The sequence below is a fragment of the Gopherus flavomarginatus genome, chromosome 3 (assembly GCF_025201925.1).
Source record: "Gopherus flavomarginatus isolate rGopFla2 chromosome 3, rGopFla2.mat.asm, whole genome shotgun sequence".
Classification (NCBI taxonomy): Eukaryota; Metazoa; Chordata; order Testudines; family Testudinidae; genus Gopherus; species Gopherus flavomarginatus.
The window spans coordinates 197797937-197819792 of record NC_066619.1 but is presented as its reverse complement, the minus strand read 5'-3'; the positions used below and the strand labels follow the sequence as shown (position 1 = coordinate 197819792).

Sequence of the window (21856 nt, the reverse complement as noted above, 5' to 3'; positions counted from 1 at the left end):
AACCGTGATTCCACGGATTACTTAGGCAACTGAAAACTCTAGTGTTTTTGCATAACTTACAATGCTGTCAGATATTTCTACCTAATTCCTATAGCAAGAAAGAAAATTAAATAAATATTAGGCCCACTCAGCTCTAATATTAACATATTCTGACATCTTGTGGCAAGTCACTTATAGAACACTGGTTAGGTTTAAAATTGTAATGTATATTCTTACTCAGATACTTTTACTAAAGTTGGAAAGGACCATCATGATCATCTAGTCTGACCTCCTGCATCTTGCAGGTCACAGAACCTCACCCAATCATTCATATAATAGACCCCTAACCTCTTGCTGAGTTACTGAAGTCCTCAAATCATGATTTAAAGACTTCAAGTTACAGAGAATTCACCATTTACACTAGTTTAAACCTGCAAGTGACCCATTCCCCATGCTGCAGAGGATGGCAAAAACCCCCAGAGTGTCTGCCAATCTGACCCAAGGGAAACTTCCTTTCCGGCCCCAAATGTGATGATCAGCTAGAACTTGAGCATGTGGGCAAGACCCACCAGGCAGATACGTGGGAAAGAATTCTCTATAGTAACTCAGAGCAATCCCCATCTAGTGTCCCATCTCCAGCTGTTGGGGTTTTTTGCTACAGGCAATCACCGATGGGCTACATGCCATTGTAGGCAGTCTGTCATACCATCCCCTCTATAAACTTATCAAGCTCAGTCTTGAAGCCAGTTAAGTTTTTTGCCCTTACTGCTCCACTTGGGAGGCTGCTCCAGAACTTCACCTTTCTGATGGTTAGAAGCCTTCACCTAATTTCAAGTCTAAACTTATTGATGACCAGTTTATATGTATTTGTTCTGGGGTCCACATTGATGCTTAACTTAAATAACTCCTGTCTCTCCCTGGTATTCATCTCTTTGATGTATTTATACAGAGTAATCATATCTCCATTCAGCTTTCTATTAGTTAGACTAAACAAGCCAAGTTCTTTGAGTCTCTTCTCATAAGACAGATTTTCCATTCCTCAGATCATCCTAGTAGCTCTCTGCACCTGTTCCAGTTTGAATTCATCTTTCTTAGACATGGGCGACCAGAACTGCACACAGTATTCCAGATCAGGTCTCACCAGTGCCTTGCATAATGGTATTAACGCTTCCCTGTCTCTACTGGAAATTCCTTGCCTGATGCACCCCAGGACTGTGTTAGCCTTTTCATAGCTGCATCACATTGATGGCTTATAGTTATCCTGTGATCAGCTCTTTCTCCTCCACTGTCACTTCCAACTGATAGGTCCACAATTAATGCTTGTTGTTAGTCCCTAAATGCATGACTTTGCACTATTAAATATCATCCCATTTCTATTACTCCAGTTTACAAATCTTCTTGTATGGTATTCTGGTCCTCCTTCGTATTGAAATGCCTCCCAACTTTGTGTCATCTGCAAGTGTTGTTAGCAGACTCCCATTTTTTGTGCCAAGGTCAGCAATAAAAATGTTGGTCCCAAAACTGATCCCTGAGAAATTCCACTAGTAACCTTCCTCTACCTGAGAGTTCATCTTTCAGTACGACCTGTTGTTGTCTTCCCTTTAACCAGTTCCTTATCCACCTTTCAGTTCTCATTATTAATCCCCATCTTCTCCAATTTAACTAATAATTTCTCATATGGAACTGTATCAAGTGCCTTACTGACATCAAGGTAGATCAGACCTACTGCATTTCCTTTGTCTAAAAAACTCCAGTTATCTTCTCAAAGAGAGATATTAGTAACTTTGTTACCACCTCTTGAATACAACAACTAAAACAACTGTAGAAAAATCTACACTTTCTATCATTTAGGGCTAGTCTACACTGGCAATGCTAAAGCGCTGCCTCGGCAGTGTTTTAATGTGACGTGTGGTCGCGGCGCAGCACTGGGAGAGAGATCTCCCAGTGTTCTAAAAAAACCCACAAGGGGCGTAGCCCTGGTGCACTGTCTACACTTGCTGCCTCAGAGAGGTGTTTTTCACACTCCTAAGCAAAAAAGTTTCAGCTCTGTAAAGTGGCAATGTAGACAAGGCTTCAGACTGCCTGCCCCTGAGGCTTTCAGTTTTTTTTTGGGGGGGGGGGCAATACCCTCCCTTGCCGCCCTAAAGTCTGCCTATGGAGACTCCACACAGTCTCTGCTGGCATGTCTTTTGGTCCCAGCTACCCACAAATCTTACAAATCTCCTCCTTACCAGTCTGGCCTAACCAGCCAGATAAATTTACCTTCCTGCGAAGACTGTCTGCTCCTAAAATTGTGACATATTGTGGAACATATGGAAACCTGAACACAGTGGTGGCTTGATGCAAACAGAAACCAGAATGCAATGGTTAGTCAGTATAATAACATACATTCAGCTATTCTACACCAATACAGTTTCGCAAGAATAAGAACCAGTAACTTACCTGAAGCTCTGTTATTAAGTGGTACAACAAGAGGAGAATCTGAATATCCTTTACTCCTTGCCCGGCTAAACCTAATGGGTGAAGCTCCCTCTTGGCCAGTAGAGGGCTTCTTAGAGCAAGGGGAATGACTTTTGGCACAATCAGCTAGCAGGCCAGACTGTTGTTGGTTATGAGGACCAAGCAGCTCCAGGCATCCCTCTAGGGAATCGCTTAGCAAACCCAGCCACCTTTATGTCACCTTGTTAGCCTATGTGGAGAGCAGAGAGGCCAAGAAGGACAGCTGAGCTGAATTCCACACAGCAGTGCAAAACACGAGCTGCAGCAGCATCTGGCAAAAGTGGCACTTTTCTAATGTGTATCTGAAGTCCTGTGAGATCACAGTTTTTCTACAAAATGCAAAAGGCACTAGTTGGAAAAGTTTGTGTGCATAGAGATGTACAAGCATGTTAATCACAACTGGACAGAGCTTAAAGTTTAGTAGATGTTAATGGATAATAGATCTTTAAAATAGGTTGGATCCAAGATTATAACTGACCTTCCTTTTTTTAATGTAATTATAATCTTGACATCTCTGAAAAGCATATTCATTTAAAAGATGAGGTCATTTGGAATATCAAATGCTAATGTCCACAGTTTAAGTGTACCTTCTTTGTTAACTTTCAAAGAAAAGTTTAAACAAAAAGCAGGAGCCCTGATTCTTAGCGCTGCTGTTGTCCCTCTATAGTGTTCAACCACCATACAGAAGCCAAAGTTGATAAAACTGGGCTTATGGATATGGGGAATTGCCCGGAGTAAAGGATTCCCTGGATGTATAGGGCCATTGGAATGGCTCTATGCTTTCCTAGCATAGTAGTATGCTGGGTGAAGAAGGAATGTACCCAAGATTGTCACACTCAAGCTGTTATGAGCTGCTGTGAAACCCATACAGAACCTTTGAAGAAGACTGCAAACTAGAGCAGCCTCTGAAGATGCTCTGACTGTTGCCAGGAAGCCATACAGTCCCTGTGTGCTCCCAGAATCCAGGAGATGCAAAGTTCACATGAAGCCACCTTTGTGTCCCCCTCTTTGCTTATTCCTGCATAGAACACAGCGCAGTCAGATAGGGGAATAAGAGCCAAAGTGTTTGCAAATCTGTAAGTAGCCACAGAAATTCTAGAAGTTCAGTAGATGAATCTTGAAATAAGAGAGAACTATATTTATTAGAATGTGTTGTGTGAGCAACAACATTGCTCAATGCATGTGTAGACTTTAAAACACTTTTCAGCAGCGGCGGCTCCGGGCACCAGCGCTTCAAGTGCGTGCCTGGGGCGAAAAGCCGTGGGGGGCACCCTGCTGGTCCCTGTGAGGGCAGCTTTCAGGCAGCCTTCAGCGGCGTGCCTGTGGGAGGTCCGCCGGTCCCACGGTTTTGGCGGCAATTCAGCGGCAGGTACGCCAAAGCCGTGGGACTGGCGGACCTCCTGCAGGCAAGCCACCAAAGGCAGCCTGCCTGCCGTGCTTGGGGCGCAAAAAAGCTAGAGCTGCACCTGCTTTTCAGTTATATTTTTTTAATCTTAAAGGGATGATAATCCTGTAATCAGAATCTCTAAAATTAGCATCCACAGTTTTATAATTTTAAAAAGGAAGTGAAATGTGTATTATGTGAATCTGATGTAGCCTGATGTTGGTAGTTTACTTCCCTTTGCCAGTTTTTTCTAGTTCTAGTTGTTACTAAATTGGATCTTTTAGTTATAAAATGCTACAGCATGGGATTTTGTTAAAGTGGAAACTCAAAACATTAGCCATTTTCCAATTTTGTTGTTTTATGCAAAACCCTGTTGCATTGATTTCAGCCTTATCAACATTGCCTTACATAAAATATCAGTAATAAAAAAAAAGTTACAGCAGAATAAAGCATCAAGCACAGAGCCCTAGGGAACATCAGATGTTACTTGTTGTGGCTCTGAAGCTGAACCTCTGAGGCTCACCAACTGTTTCCTACCATTAAGGGTTTATTTAAGCTGTTTTAGAGCATGTTTATTTCTAGCAAATCAGAACAATTAGCATAACAAAATGCTTGATTCACCATATTGAATACTTTTGAAGAGTCAGTACAAGTTGACCCACTAGTTACCCCTGTCCACTTGACTGTGAAAACTAATGCATAAATCCAATTTATCAGACATTCAAGGAAGATTTTTCCCCCAAAATTGCCAGTTGGCATGGGAACCTGACTGGCATCCCAGCTAATAATCTGGTAATTCAGGCTCTTGGTTATCAGACACAAAGATTCTAGGTCTGAGGTATAATATCTGAAATTATTCTGGAAACCAAATTTTTGGAGACTTATGGTATTGCGAACATCAGCCTTTGCTACCTGAGTCATGACGTTTTAAATAACTATATAGTAGGGCTGTCAAGCGATTAAAAAAATTAATCACGATTAATCTCACTGTTAAACAATAATAGAACATCATGTATTTAAATATTTTTGGATATTTTCTACATTTTCAAATATATTGATTTCAATTACAACACAATACAAAATGTGCATGCTCACTTTATATTTTTATTACAAATATTTGTGCTATAAAAACCAAAAGAAATGGTATTTTTCAATTCACCTCATACAAGTACTGTAATACAATCTCTTTATCATGAAAGTTGAACTTACAAATGTAGAATAATGTGCAAAAAACAACTGCATTCAAAAATAAAACAATGGAAAACTTTAGAACCTACAAGTCCACTCAGTCCTACTTCTTGTTCAGACAAACAAGTTTGTTTACATTTGCAGGGGATAATGCTGCCCACTTCTTGTTTACAATGTCACCTGAAAGTGAGAACAGGCGTTCTCATAGCACTGTTGTAGATGGCATTGCAAGGTATTTATGTACCAGATGCACTAAAGATTCACATGTCCCTCATGCTTCAACCACCATTTTAGAGGACATGCATCCATGCTAATGAGGGGTTCTGTCTGATAACAATCCAAAGCAGTGCAGACCAACGCATGTTCACTTTCATCATCTGAGTTAAATGCCACCAGCAAAAGGTTGATTTTCTTTTTTGATGGTTCAGGTTCTCTAATTTCCACATCCTAGTGTTGCTATTTTAAGATTGCTGAAAGTATGCTCCACACCTCATCCCTCTCAGATTTTGAAAGGCACTTCAGATTCATAAACCTTGGGTGGAGTGATGTAGCTATCTTTAGAAGTCAACAACATGTGCTTGGTTATTATCTGAGACTGGCTGCTGTAACGTGAAATATATGGCAGAATGCAGGTAAAACAGAGCAGGAGACATACTATTCTCTCCCAAGGAGTTCAGTCAAAAATTTAATTAATGTAATATTTTTTTAAACAAGCGTCATCGGCATGGAAGCATGTCCTTTGGAATGGTGGCTGAAGCATGAAGAGGCATACAAATGTATCTGTCACGTAAATACCTTGCAATGCTGGCTACAAAAATGCCATGCGAACGCTTGTTCTCACTTTCAGGTGATATGGTAAACAAGAAGCTGGCAGCATTATCTCTTGTAAATGTAAATAAACTTGTTTGTCTTAGCGATTGGCTGAACAAGAAGTAGGACTGGGTGGACTTGTAGGCTCTAAAGTTTTACATTGTTTTGGTTTTGAGTGCAGTTACATTACAAAAAAAATCTACCTTTGTAAGTTTCACTTTCACGATAAAGAGATTGCATTACGGTATTTTTTGAGGTAAATTGAAAAATACTATTTCTTTTGTTTATCATTTTTACAGTGCAAATATTTGTAATAAAAATAATACTGCACACTTGGTATTCTCTGTTGTAACTGAAATCAGTATATTTGAAAATGTAGAAAAACATAAAATATTTAATAAATTTAAATTGGTATTCTATTGTTTAACAGTGCGATTAAAACTGCGATTGTGATTAATTTTTTTCTCTATGTAAATAAAATGTATTTTTATAAAGTATAACCTGAAAGAAATAGCCATTGGTGGGTATTATTTTCCCCACCATATGTAAAATGCTTAGAGATCATCAAATGAAAGATGGTATGCAAAATAGGTTTATGGGTATATTGATACTAACTTTATTTTGCATGGAGGCAGTGTAATCTCAGTAATTTAACATTGGTGGGCGTTTTACACTTCGTATGAGCTGACAGTTCATGAGTTAGCTCCATTTCTGTTTCTATTTTAAGATACTATGGAAGCAATGAACTCATAGTAAAGGCTTATTTTGTTGGAATGAAATCTTATGTGATCATTTTTACTTGTCTTCCTCTTTTCCACTTTATTTCTACCTTAATGGCTCTTCATTGTGGCATCCCAACCTTTTGATGGAAGAAACTTGGACATGGTCTTTCTGAAGTTAGTCAGTATTAGTTCTGAAGAGAGCAGAGGGGGCGTTGCTTTAGAGTGTAGTTCTGCACAACTCTCAGGCCCTCCTGCCTGGGGGATTGGGATAAATCTCTGGAGCTGAATGCTGGTCTGTGTACTCTCACCATGACAGTGCATTGTGCTGCAATTAGACTGTTAGGATCTCGCTTATGGTTTGGTTTGGTTTTTTTCAACGTTACTACTTTAGTTTCATGTGTTCATGAACACAAAAGAGCCTGTAACGGTGTAACCTATAATGAATGCACTTCAGACCAAAATAAACCATATGCAGTACTCTATTTTCATGAGTGAGGTGGAAAATAGCGTCTCTTGATATGAATAGCTGTACATGAAGGTTTTATGGGTCACCTGATTCAAAGGCTTACTGCTGTGTAAAGTAACAACTCTTTGGTGGTTTGCTGTTAGTGCTTTCATAGACACAGTAAGTTTCCCTTATTTCGTTAAACTAGTTGGGCATCATGTAAGTTAGCAACAGAAAATCAGTCCAAAATTAGATCATCTAGTCCAGGGGTGGCCAACCTGAGCCTGAGAAGGAGCCTGAATTTACTAATGTACATTGCTAAAAAGCCACAGTAATATGACAGCAGCCCCCCATCAGCACCCCACCCCCAGCTCCAAGTGCCTCCCACCCACAGGCAGCCCCACCAATCAGCGCCTCCCCCTCCCTCCCCACACCACCTGATCAGCTGTTTTGTGGCAGGCAGGAGGTTGCGTGGAGGGTACGGAGGAGCGAGGGCATGGGAAGGGATGGAGTGGGGGCAGAGCCTGGGGTTGAGCAGTGAGCAGCCCCCAGCACATTGGAAAGTTGGTGCCTGTAGCTCCAGCCTCGGAGTCGGTGCCTATACTGGGAGCCGCATATTAATTTCTGAGGAGCCGCATATGGCTCCGGAGCCACAGGTTGGCCACCCCGATCCAGTCCAGGGGTTCTCAAACTGCAGGCTTGCAACCCCTCAGGAGGTCACCAGGTTATTTCTTGGGGGTGACAAGCTGTCAGCCCCATACCAGGCAGGGTTCCAGCTGTCAGCCCTGACATGCGTGGAGCTGACAGCCCCAGTTGAATTAAATTAAAATTACCTCCCCCCATTTTTAATTTATAAGGAGGCAGGGTTGCACTCAGAGGCTTGCTGTGTGAAAGGAGTTGCAGGTACAAAAAGTTTGAGAACCACTGATCTAGTCCATCCACTGCCCATAGACAGTTGTTCTCTGCAGTATTTTTATGGTGCTTCATCCAGTGTATTTTTAAGTGAACAACAGACTATATTTTGGAGACCAGGAGAACAGCTCTGTCATGCTACAAGTTAATTTGGCCATCAAAGTTTATTTGAATAGTGCATAAACCGTGATGGTAATTTAGCCCTGCCCAGCTACCCAGGTGTAATGCAAAAGAAAAGGAAAATCAAAGTAGTCATTCTGTTACATATTCAATTTTAGTCTTTTCAATGTGCCAGCTTCATTCCTAATAATACTGGGCCCAATTCTGACCAGGTGTAAAGGTATGCAGTGGTGCAAGGGGCCTCTTACTCCCTTGCATGCAGGGGAAAACCACTTCCACACAGTACTACTCTCCCACCTGTGCAAGTGGGTAGGGAGTGGGCAGGGAATCAATATCATTTCCTCCCTCACCATGTGGGCCAGCAAAGGTGAGCAGGTGCAGAAGTAGTAGTAATCTGTGCCAGAAGTAGGACTGACTCATACTGCTTCACCACCTAACCCCTGGGCAAGAATGAACCAGAGACCATGTTGTGACTCAGCGTGACAGCATGGTCCCTGATAGTCTGCTCGGACAACGTGACTATGTGCTTCCTCTTACTCAGGTCTTGTGATAAAATTAGTCTAGCTATGTATCACTTTTTCTTTGCTTTGTTGTTAGGAAAGAGGCTAAGGTATGACTCGTGGGGTTTTTTGTTTGTTTGTTTTTTTCTGACAGGTTGGAATGGGGCCTAGAATAAGATAGGGAAGGAAGAGAGAAATATTTCAAATGTGTAAAGTTAGTTTGAGCTGTGGAAGTCTCCCCTGATCATGAGAGAAAGAAAGCGCTTGTATTATTCCATGCTTGCCTCTACCCGGCTTATGTCGGTGTCTCTCAGTCAAAAGAGTAAGCAGGACAGGGGATTAAACTGTATGGAATGGAAACAGAAATAGAATATTTTGAAAGAGATGCAGAGCAGCAAAGGTTAGCCCGTCTCTCTTCACCTAACTTTGGAGGCTGGTGCTAGAACTCTGGATGTCACACATCTGAGGAACATATTTGTTTTCCAAGATACCTGAAATTTTGATTAATAATAACTGATGTAGACCTTCCAAGTTCACTTTCAAGACACTATATTTTATTCTTTACCCTTCACCATTGATACAATTTTCTATGGCTTATAATAAGAGGCAGAGAGAAGCTTTAGGGAAAGAGAAGAAATATGCTTGATAGAGCAAAAAATAGTATTGAATTATAGTATTTCTGCCTGGCTTTCCATTGAGAACTCAATATAAAATGTTCTTAAGTCTGAAATAAATCAGGTAGATCATGAATGGTGGAAATTTTTATCAGTTTGGCCTTTTTTCAAAAAACGCACAAAGGTTGTCATAAGAAAGGAAAGAAAACACTTCATGTAAATCATTCTTGGAACATTCCCAAATAGCTGTTAACTGCTGGCTTCATTTCTATTAGTGCTGCAAATAATAAAGCCTCTTTTCTCCATTTAACAACAGAAAAAACCCAGTTCCGCTTCCAGTTCCACAATCTTATTCAAAGGAATCGGTGAATAAGTCAACTTGATGTTGCAAGAAAAAGGTTCATCTATGAAAACTTAATGTTTGTACTAAAGCCACATAAAAACACTAGGATTATATTGGGGTTACATGACATTGTGAATGGCTGAACCATGTTATTCTACCTTACAATATTCTGTAAATGTTTAGGAATTCAGGACAAAATGCATGACAGCTTGAAGATTTGATGGCCAAGATTAGAGAAAAATGGAAATCAAGGAAGGTACTATGTAAACACGTCCTTCATTAGCACAGAGGGAAGCAGGGAAGGCAGAATCAGAGTAACTACCAAGTGAAGTTAGTTGAACCAGTGAACTTTTGTTGGTGAACTGAAGTTGAAACAGCTATAAGGTAGTTGTTTTTATTTTTAAAAACATCCCTAATATCCTTACACTTCGAAGAAAAGATTGGCAAAGAGGAACTGCCTACCCTTCCAAACCTCACTAGTAGGCTGTATCCTCCTCCTCCCTGGGAACAGATTAGTGGCAGCGATGATTTCCAACAGTCTACACCAATTCATATTCTGACCCACAAATGCCTATTAGTGCCACACTACGCACACAACTCACCATGGTGCTCTGGTGAACTCAGACAATGAGGAAAGACTGAGGAAAATTATGAATGAAATTGATTGGGAGGTAAAATTGAGATTGAGACAGGAGAATTTCAACAAAAATTGGAAGTTCTGTAAGAAGAGTTTATTAGATCAAAAAGCCATGATTCCACAATCAAGAAAAAGGAGAGGACAACTTTGGCTAAAAGCCTACCCTAGTCAGTGGCAAAGTGAAAGCAACAATTAGGAATATTTATTTTAACAAATGGAAAAAGGAGGAAACAAATAGGAAATAGCATAAATTAGAATTCAGGATGAGGAAAATTGATAAAGGAAGCTAATAACAGGGAAAAATCCATAGCTGGCAGTAAGGACTGTAAGAAGGAGCTTAAGTACAATGGGGGCAAAAGAAATCCAAACAATGGTACAGGCTCATTACTAGATGGGGACAGTAAAATGTTTGATGCAGAAAAGGCAGGAAGTGTTCAACACATATTTCTGTTTTGTGTTCAGAAAGAAGCAGTTTGATGTACGCCTATCACATGAGGAAGATGAAGTACTTTTCAGTCCATTTGTAACTAAGGAGGATGTTAAACAACATCTCCTAGGGATAAACATTTTGAATCAGCAGGCCCAGATAACTTGCACTCAGGAGTCTAAAAAGAGTTGGCTGAGGAGATTTCTGAGCTGCTGCTGTTAATTCTTAACAGAGGCTGGAAGAGAGCTAATGTTTTTCCAATATTCAAAAAGAGCAAGTGGGATGATCCAAGTAACTATAGACTGGTTTAGTGTGATCTCAATCACAGGCAAATTTAATGGAAAAGGCGATAGGTTCAATTGGTAAATAATTAAGTTATAGTAATATAATTGATGCTAGTCAACATGGTTTTATGGAAAATAGGTCACATCAAATAAACTTGATTTCATTCTTTGAGGTGATTACAAGTTAGGGATAACTGCATGAAATTTAATGGCCTGCAATACACAAGAAGTCAGAATAGATGAGCTAATGGTCCCTTTTTGCCTTAAACTCTATGAATCTTTGAAAGGCTGGAATGCTGATGTAGACCAGGGCTCTCCCAGTACCGTGTGCTGGACAATTATAGCTGCCTTGACCAGTTTTGGAATGCAAATAACTGAGATAGTGTGGCCCTGTCCTATTAAGGGCTTTATAGATCAGCATCAGACTGTGAAGTAAATCTGGAGTGAACAAAAGCCAGTGCAGATTGAATTTTTGTCTAGAGCCACATAGGGAGTTATAGTATTCTAGACTGAAGCTGACAAATGCATGGACTGCTGAGACAGATTCCATCATCTGAAAGGAATGGACAAAGGCTGCATGCTAGCCAGAGAAGGAAGGCAGCATTTTTGGTTACTGCCGCTGTTTGGATGTCCAGGGTTAGTCATGAATCTAGCATGACTAAATGTTACAAAATGTTAGCTACCAGACTTCAGATGGTAAGGAAGCAGAATTTACTAGTTTCTTGGAGAGCTTCTCTCTTCTTATTAGTATTACTTCTCTTTGTTCAGGGGTCAATTTGAGCCAGCTGTTCTTTATCCAGGCTCTAATTTCCTACATATGCTAAAATATCTGGGCCACTTTGTGCTAAGTAAAAGAGCTGCAGAGCTGCATTTATGAAAGAAGACTGGCCTAGTAGATAGGACACTTGAGACCAGGATTCAGTCCTTGGCTCAGCCACGGACTTCCTGTGTGAACTTCGACAATTCGCTTATCTACCCTGTGCCTCAGTTCCACATCTGTAAAATGGAAATAATACTTCCCTGCTCCAGGGTATTGTGAAGATACAAATCCGTTAATGATTGTGAGATTCTCAGATACCATGGTGATGAGGACTGTATAAATATCTAAATAGGTAGAGAGACATATTATCAAATCTATTGCTGTCATCATAGCTAATATTTATCTCATGATGTCCTCTAATACTAAACAAGAAGGGTGACAGAACTAAGGCTTGTGAAACTATATGTCAGAGGTCTAAGGATGGAGTAACAGCTGCCTGTCATCACTCAAGGTGATCATAAGGAAAGGAAAAAGCACAGTTAGCTAAGCACAATTTAAATCCACTCCTGCCAGGACATATAGGTGAAGCAGCACCTCATGGTGGATTGTGTCAAAAGCAACTCACATCAAAGAGCATCAACATTGTTTTGCTTCTGTTCAGCTCTCAGTTTTCAGAGCAAAGTAGGAGGGAGGTTGTTAGGTCTGTGGAGAAAAAGCATTCTTATTGGTTAACTTACAAATCAGAAAAGTTCCTTTAGATATGGTTTAGTGGATACTGTAAGTCAATGAGAAGAACAATTGAGGTCCTTTTGAAGTAGAGGGGAGCCAGTATTTCAAGGGAATATGGTCACTTCATCCTGCAGCTGCATCACAGCACTCAAGAATAATCTAGGTGTACCTACACTGTAGAAAACTGAACTGAGAGTTGGTTTTTAGATTATCACCTCATTTTCTTAATTTAGAAGGCCATGTTTTAGGGCACTGGGGAAGAAGACAGAAGAGGAGAAAATTGGACTTGGCGAGTTGAGCAGGAAGGGTACTATGGTTTTGTCGTGTTTTAAGAGAAAATTCCTATGCCTGTTATAGAAAATGGGTTTTAAGAAAGAGAGGAGGCACAATAATGTTCCTCCTAATATATTTGTTCTTAACATGTGCGTAGGATAACTTTGTGTATCTGATGAGATTTCAACTGTGTGCCTTTGGGAATTGGTGTACAGCTGTGACATCATTTAAAAAAACCAAAAACGTTGGCCAATTAGAATATGACTGTGCCCACAGACAGTAAATTAAATAACTATAGTTTTTTAAAAACAAAAATACATTTTTGGGCTATCTTCCCATTTCTGTTTAGAAAAATAGTCTCATGAATATAATTCGGATAGCTTTCAGAGTGGGTAGCCGTGTTAGTCTGTATCAGTAAAAACAACAAGGAGTCCTTGTGGCACCTTAGAGATTAACAAATTTATTTGGGCATAAGCTTTCATGGGATATAACCCACTTCATCAGATGCATGGAGTGGAAAATACAGTAAGCAGGGCATAAATATACAGCACATGAAAAGATGGGAGTTACCTTACCAAGTGTGTGTGTGTGAGCAGGGGGGCAATGCTAACAAGGCCAATTCAATCAGGGTGGGTGCAGTCCATTCCCGACAGTTGATAAGAGGGGCTGAATATCAGCAGAGGGAAAATTACTTTTTGTAGTGCTAACGAGGCCAATTCAATCAAAATGGATGTGGTAGATAATAATTCCCCCTCTCCACTCCAGAAATCTAAACCAGGCCAGTACCACTATACTCTGCTACTTGCTTTCAGTCCTGTTTTATGCTGATACCCTAGTAACATGTAAAACTAATATTTGTTATTCCTCCTTACTTGCTTTGACAATTTTTAATTGAATTAAACAATTTTGTTTGTTGTTTTTGTTTATTTTAAAACATATTTGCAGCTGAAAGTTACAAGGAAACCCAGGTGGTAAAGATTAAAGAAGAACCAATGGAAGTTGACATTCATGAGTCCCAGCCCTCAATTTCACCCAGCCAGACTGTTGGTTACAGCACTTTATTAGGGAGAGGGATTACTGAACACATACAAAAGCTACCAGAGGGCCGAATGCTCCCGGAGAGAAACCTCTTCAGCCAGGATATATCAGTGAAGATGGCTTCAGAGCTCCTCTTCCAATTGTCAGGTAAAGACAGTAGATATAGCTGCCACAGTGCTATTTGGAAGCGGAATTTAAAGAACAAAAGAAGATAGCTAACATTTTTCTGATTTTACACAAAGTTAAGTCTAGTATGGTATAGAAAATAATAGAAATGTGAAACTTTCTTCTACGCCTTACATTTGAAATTCAAAAGCTTCCCCATAGTATTGGCCAAGAATTCTTTAGCTATTTAGAATATGGTTTTGCAAGTTGTCAGTCAGGGCAGTTTCATAACATTTTAACTGTTTTGGAAAAGCCAGAGTTCAACTCCTGTGTCTTGAAAGCTAATTAAATAATTCCTGACAGCTGGTAGATACAGATCTGAAAATAAAGTAAAGGAGGGTTTCTGTGCACGACATCTATTGGAATAAGCACCTGATGGCTGCAGCATCAATCGTTCTTCTGCCTGCTTTACAGATTCCCACTCACAGAGGGGGCAAGCAGTGGAGAACACAGAAAGGTTATCATTGCCATAAATTGAATGAATGCAAGATTTGTGATAGTGATGCTAAAATATGAAGCAAGATAAATATTGGGATAGTTACAGTTTAAAATAAAAATGATTCTAATGTTTTTAGCTCATTCTAATTATTGGATAAAAGTTTTCCTGTATTGTAGTATAAATCAGCAAGCATATAAAATAATTAAAAATATGAAAAAATGGGTTTCCCGTGCTAATTTACATTATCTTTGTTCTTCTGCAGAAAAGGTGAGCAAAGAGCACAATCACACTAAAGATAACACCATCAGAACCACAACCAGGTAAGTAGCATCCATTTAGTGCTGCAGCATAAATTGCATGTTCATACTTTGCAGTTCATACTTTACATTGCAGTTCATACTTTAAAATGACACCATTTCACAATTGTAATATCATATTCTACATGTAAGACAGTTTTCTGTGCCCAAGGTAACATATGACTGAAAAAAGTAGGCCTATAAATCAGTGCATGTTATGAAGCCATACAATGAGACAAGATGGGACCCTGGCAAGGGAAACTCCATACCAGAGTTACCTGTGGGAATGATTCTTCCTTTCCCTGACCAAATGTAGACATTTGCAGAAAAAATAATCTAGGAAAATCAATTTCAAGTGCAAAACAAAATGTTATTTCAGTAAATTATAATTTAAAAGAATATCTGTTACAATTGGTGAGTGAGGAATTATCTGACAGTACAGTTTTTAACACCTTTTTTGTATTGGCCCATGTCTTGTGATTCATTTTCCTGACAAACTCAGACTTCTCAAATAACAGTTCAATTTTGTGATTTGGTCCCACTGAGATGAACCCTTGTAGTTTATTTCAGGTATGAATTTTAAAAGTCTATTCAGATTGTGAGAGGTAAAAGGTTATGAAATATTTGATGTAGACTAACTGTCAGGGTTAGGAAAATGGGGCAAAATTGGCAGAGTATTAAGACAACTAACATATGATTCAACCAGCCTATATGTTCTTAGAGGGCTGATGTACAGTGTGTTGCATGAGAACAAGCCCATAAGGCATTTATGTTTAAATGAGGAATGGTGTCCCTGATATAAGGAGCTTCCTGATCTCTTCAGTAAATGGAGGCTGGGAAACCTTTTTAAAAACTGTATTGCCAAACCTCCTCTTCTAACTCTGCCATTCAGTTTGAATGAATGTTATACATTATGTACAATATATATCCAAAGGAGTATATGAATAGCACGTTTTTGTAAATCTTTTTAAGAAAGTAAACAAAAGGGCACATTGAATTAATAATGACCTGGGAGCTGGTACCTAACTTAACTTCAGGACTTTGTATTTTAATTATGCTTATATTTAAGATAAGACTAGCTGGGATCTCAGCATGTCAAATGAATACTTTGCTCTGTGAGCCTAGAAATTCCAAATTCATGTTGCAAGCTAAACTGCATAAGGTATGCAGAGAAGTGTAGGTATCCAGAGAGAATTTGCTTGCCTCAAGAAGTTTCACTTCTCTGGCCATTTTCACATCTATTTTGAATCTATTTTCCATAATGTTCTCATACCTGTGCTCAATTAGAGGGGAAGTAAGTTTGTAACGTTTAATGGACAGGAACTTTTTACCATTCTTCAGCCAGCCTTGGAGTGTATTAGCTCACAAATACTTATACAACACTGAGTTGGGGTGGACTAGGCCCAAAGGCCCCCTGTTGGAGGCCTCAGGGTTCTGCCACACCCATCCCAGGAAAGGAGCAGTGGAGAGGTCCTCCAAGCAGGCTAGAGTGGCTGCAGGCAAAGCAGCCAATCAGGGCCATAGGACCAATGTCGGATCAAGCGCCGTAAAGTCGAAACCGACATCATAAAGTTGAAACATGATAATTTATAAATGTCGTAAGTGCCGTTCGTTGTAAGTTTAACGTTGTGAAGTTGAGGACTGCCTGTAGTTATTTGCTGCTTGGAGCAGGAGAAGAAAGGACTACAGGCCTGGCTGCCTGGAAGAGAAGCAGGGCCCCATACAGTTTGCTAGCAGGGACTGTGGGAGCATTGAGGAAGCTCCTGGCTGGTTGCTAGGACTGAGTAGGGACTGAGGCTGGGAGGGCTGCATGAAGATAGTGTCTCCAGGGAGGAAGCCCTGGGGATACAGCTGCATACCAGGGCTGGACTACTTAAAGACCAAAGCCCAGGGAGAGCTAGAGAGAGAGACACCACCAGAGAGGTACTGAGATAGGCACCGGTAGGTGGACCGTATACACTGGACGGGGTTTGTGCTGTTTAACATGAAGACAGTGACTCGGCCAGAGCGCTGAGTCACTGAAGACCTGCCTGAGAACCACCGAAAGGGGTCACCAGAACTAAAGAACACAGACACGCTCAACCAGAAGGTGGCACACGCGAGAAGTGGGTTCCAATCCCATTACAAACACCTAACACATTTTAGGGACTACTGTAATTTAGTCACCACCAAGTAAGGACTAGTATGACCAAGTGAAGTGTTCTAGTGCTCCTGATTCTTATCAGTTGAGCTTATAATTAATACTCAGGACTGCCCAGTGTTATGCATCTTGCATGAAACATCTTTGGCAGCCCTGTCACATGTCATGCATTTAGCTGGGCTGTAGGAATGACCTGTAATTGCTGCTGCTGTTCACCAGGGGCTGCTGTAGTGCCTGCTGAACAGGCAGTTTCTCTGCCTTCCTTTGCTGCTCCCCCTGCTGGATCTGAGCAGGGTAGGAGCAGCCAGGAAGAGGTGCTGATGATGGCAGCAGCAGCAAGAGCAAGAAGAGGAAGCAGTGGCAGAGACAGAAGTTGAGGGGCCCATTACAGACTCCAAACTTCCCCAGCTTTCCTCCTGTCATCCTCCAGACACAACCACACAGCTTCCCCTTCACTCATCCACACTCAGTCTCTGGCTACTTCCTTCCAGTAACATCCCTATATACTTCCACCCATTCTCAGCCAGCTTCCCCCACCATCCAGTCACAATCGACACCCACACTCAGTCCCCATCAGTTTCTTTCAGACATCTACAGGCACCTTCCCTCAGCCTCCCCACCGCCACCTCGGCCAAAGCAAACTCCACCCACTAACACTTAGCTGCTCCTCAGACCTGCAGATAGCCTCCTGCACCCACCCATTCTAAACACACTAGCATTTTCCGGACAACTTCCAGTACCCACCCATCTACCTAGCACCCCAGACATCCTTAGCATATATGATGGCTGCCATCTTGACCAGTACATTCAGGATTAAACCAGTGGCCTCCAGAGCTTGAAACAAAGAGCTAGTCTTTATAGTTGGAAGCTATAACTGATTCATTCTTTGTAGATAAGGCAAAAGGGGGGCTTGCAATATTTACCGACCAGTGGATTACTTTCTCTGGACAAAGTATAGCTTATCCTGGGCATCTGAGGCTCACAACCCTTTGATTCCTATATGTGCCCCTGCTTATATGATGGCCACCGTCTTGGCCAGGACCCTGGAGGTTTAACAGAGGACCTACAGCAGGGGTTCTTAAACTGGCAGTCGGGACCCCTCAGTTACTACCTAGGGGGTCGCGAGCTGACAGCCTCCATCCCAAGCTCCGCTTTGCCTCCAGCATTTATAATGGTGTTAAATATATAAAAAAGTGTTTTTAATTTATTAAGGGAGTCACACTCAGAGGCTTGCTGTGTGAAAGGAGTCACCAGTACAACAGTTTGAGAACCACTGACCTACAGAGTTAAAATTTGTGAGGTTGAGCTAAACAGACAGGCTGACAGCTGTAACAGACTCACATTGTCTAAGGCTTGGGCACAGAGGGGAATGTGTAATGTACACTGTTTAGTGGGCTGCATGTGTACATGCCTCAGCTGTCACGTTTTGTGCAGCTCCACGCCCTACTTCAGCTACTGCCTAGTGTTGACCATAAGCTTGTTTATGGTTACATGCAAATTATTTGTAAATATCAGGGTTGTCGATTAATCACAATTAACAAATGCGTTTAACTCAAAAATATTGTGATAAAAAATTAATTGCAATTAATCGCAGTTCTAATCGCACTGTTAAAAAATAGAATACCAATTAAAATTTATTAAATATTTTTGGATGTTTTTCTACATTTCCAAATATATTTATTTCAATTACAACACAGAATACAGAGTGTACAGTTTATTTTTATTACAAATATTTGCACTGTAAAAATGATAAGCAAAAGAAATAGTATTTTTCAGTTCACCTCATACAAGTACTGTAGTGCAATGTTTTTATCAAGAAAGCGCAACTTACAAATGTAGATTTTTTTTGTTGCATAACTGCACTCAAAAACAATGTACAGTAACTCCTCACTTAACATTGTAATTATGTTCCTGAAAATTGCTAGTTTAAGTGAAATGATGTTAAGCAAATCCAATTTCCCCATAAAAACTAATGTAAATAAGGGGGGTTAGGTTCCAGAGAAATTTTTTTTGCGAGACAGAGACATACACCGTGTGTGTGAGAGGGGGACATGCATTGCCCCTTTATGCTGACCTCACTCTAAGTAAATTGCCTTTTTAAGGAGATCAGCAAGTTGAGACAGCAGCTGCTGCCAGCAAGCTCCGTCTGTCCTGAGCCCTGTCATGCCCCTCCCCCTGCTCTGTGGAGGTGGGGTACAGGCAGGGCCAGCTTTAGGCTGATTCCCCCGATTCCCGTGAATCGGGCCCCGTGCCTCAGAGGGCCCCACAGTGTCCGGAAGAGGGGCCCCGCAAAGTAAGGCTCCGGAAGATAACTGCTGCTGAGGAAGGACCCTCTGCCGAAATGCCACTGGAAACAGCGGCAACCGACTGAGCTGCTGCCAAATTGCTGTCACTGTCTTCAGCGACAGCTCTTTCGAATCGGGCCCTGCACATCCTAAAGCCGGCACCCTTCTTTTCTTCCCCCCGTCTCCACCGCATAGTAAGCAGGAGGCTCCCAGGAGCAGCTCGAAGGCAGAGGGCAGGAGCAGCACACAGCAGTAGCGGGAGGGACAGCTGAACTGCCATCAATTGATAATTGATAACCTGCTGGGTGGCTGCTGCACAGAGAACTTAGGGGAGCTGATTGGGGGCCTGCCGGCCCCCCTGGTTCCAAGCCCCCACCGGCTAGCTCCAACAGGCTGCTCTTTCTGCAAGCAGTGGACAAAGCAGGCAGCTGCCAAACAACATTATATGGGAGCATTGTGTAACTTTAAACAAGCGTGTTCTCTAATCAGCAACATAACAAAATAATGTTATTCGGGATGACGTTAAGTGAGGAGTTACTGTAAAACTTTAGCACCTACAAGTCCACTCAGTCCTACTTCTTGTTTGGCCAATCGCTAAGACAAACAAGTTTGTTTACGTTTACAGAAGATAATGCTGCCTGCTTCTTATTTACAGTGTCACCTGAAAGTGAGAACAGATGGTTCTCATGGCACTTTTGTAGCGGTCCTTACAAGGTATTTACATGCAAGATCTGCTAAACATTTGTATGCCCCTTCATGCTTTGGCCACCATTCCAGAGGACATGCTTCCATGCTGATGATGCTTGTTAAAAAATAATGCATTAATTACATCTGTGACTGAACTCCTTGGGGGAGAATTGTATGTCTCCTGTTCTGTTTTACCCGCATTCTGCCATATATTTCATGTTATAGCAGTCTCGGATGATGACCCAGCACATGTTGTTCATTTTAAGAACTCTTTCACTGCTGTTTTGACAAAACACAAAGAAGGTACCAATGTGAGGTTTCTAAAGATAGCTACAGCACTCAACCCAAGGTTTAAGAATCTGAAGTGCCTTCCAAAATCTGATCGGGACAGGGTGTGGAGCGTGCTTTCAGAAGTCTTAAAAGAGCAACACTCCGATGTGGAAACTACAGAACCCGAACCACCAAAAAAGAAAATGAACCTTCTGCTGGTGGCATCTGACTCAGATGATGAAAGTGAACATGTGTTGGTCTGCACTGCTTTGGATCGTTATTGAGCAGAACCCATCATCAGCATGGACGCATGTCCTCTGGAATGGTGGTTGAAGCATGAAGGGACATATGAATCTTTAGCATATCTGGCACATAAATATCTTGCTATGCCATCTACAGCAGTGCCATGAGAATTCCTGTTCTCACTTTCAAGTGACGTTGAAGAAGTGGGCAGCATTATCTCCTGCAAATGTAAACACACTTGTTTGTCTGAGCAATTGGCTGAACAGGAAGTAGGACTGAGTGGACTTGTAGGCTCTAAAATTTTACATTGTTATATATTTGAATGCAGTTTATTTTTGCACATAGTTCTACATTTGTAAGTTCAATTTCCATGATAAAGTGATTGCACTACTATACTTATATTAAGTGAATTGAAAAATACTATTTCTTTTATCTTTACAGTGCAAATATTTATAATAAAAATAAATGTAAAGTGAGCATGTATACTTTGTATTCTGTGTTGTAATTGAAATGAATATATTTGAAAATGTGGAAAACATCCGCAAATATTTATATAAATAGTATTCTAGTTATTGTTTAATAGCACAATTAATCGCAATTATATTTTTTAATCGCTTGACAGCCTTAGTAAATATAAAAATTGGCTGATTAAATGTGATGTACAAAATTTGGCAACTATGAGTATTAGATTTCTTTGACTTCTGTCTGGGTAATGTCCACGCAGTACAATAAGGAGAGTAAAGAGAGTGAATGGGGAAAGTAGAGAAAGGTTTACTAGATCAGTTTAACTGTAATTATCAGTGAGCTTCCCAATGGCAAATACTCTGTCATTGTGAATGCAAGCCTCTCACTCAGACCACATCAGTAGAAATCACATTGTCCTCTCTCTATAGGAGAAGATTATGACAGAAGATATATATCTGTGTCAGTCTTCAGATTGACAATTATTGTATTCAGACCAGCAGGAGTAACTTGCTTGGGCATGCTGCTGGCACATATGCTCTGAGTCTGGACTCCTCGCAGTGTAACACTTCATAAAAGCCAATACTTTGTTCCTTGGTCTGAAAAGGTTCCCAGTTCTTTACAGAAGCAATGTGTTTCTTTACAATTTCTATTTAATCAATATTTTTTTAAGTTGGCCATATCAACTCTATGAGAAGTGGGTATTCACTCACGAAAGCTCATGCTCCAAAACATCTGTTAGTCTGTAAGATGCCACAGGATTCTTTACTGCTTCTATGACAATGTTTAGCTATCCCCAAACTTCCCCACCCCGACCCCAAAGTATGGTGGGTTTGTTCTGTACATAATTACTAATTACTTGTGATGGTACAATGGAGATGTGGTTAATCCTATTTTGGAAACAATCACTTCCTCCATCCTGCTTCATGATGCCTTTTAAAATACAGTTATCCCTATCTATTATATATTCTCAATTTAGCAGATATCAGGTTTAAATGTAATTTTTATTTTGTTCTGGGTGAAATCATATTGAACATGCAAGGGGAAAAGAATGACTTTCCAACAAATAGACTATTCTTTTCTATTTTAATTTTGGTGTACTTCTTGGTATCTGTATTGTAGGCAAGTCTTGTTTCTGTTCATGTCTTTAGTTGAATGCAAAACAAAACTGCTCTATGACATATGACAATCGATATCAAACCTAA

At 40.7% G+C, this 21856-nt stretch overlaps 1 protein-coding gene across 5 annotated transcripts in view; it reads left to right on the top strand.

Annotated features, from left to right (window-relative positions):
- Window positions 1-21856, top strand: part of ZNF827 (zinc finger protein 827) — a 135402-nt gene that overhangs the window by 64745 nt on the left and 48801 nt on the right. For 4 of the 5 annotated variants that reach the window (XM_050946223.1, XM_050946224.1, XM_050946222.1 and 1 more), the window contains exons 6-7: window positions 13572-13811; window positions 14531-14588. In XM_050946223.1, the coding sequence (XP_050802180.1) occupies window positions 13572-13811; window positions 14531-14588 (298 nt within the window). The remainder of the gene's footprint in view (window positions 1-13571; window positions 13812-14530; window positions 14589-21856) is intronic. The other variant, XM_050946225.1, reaches the window with a different exon arrangement.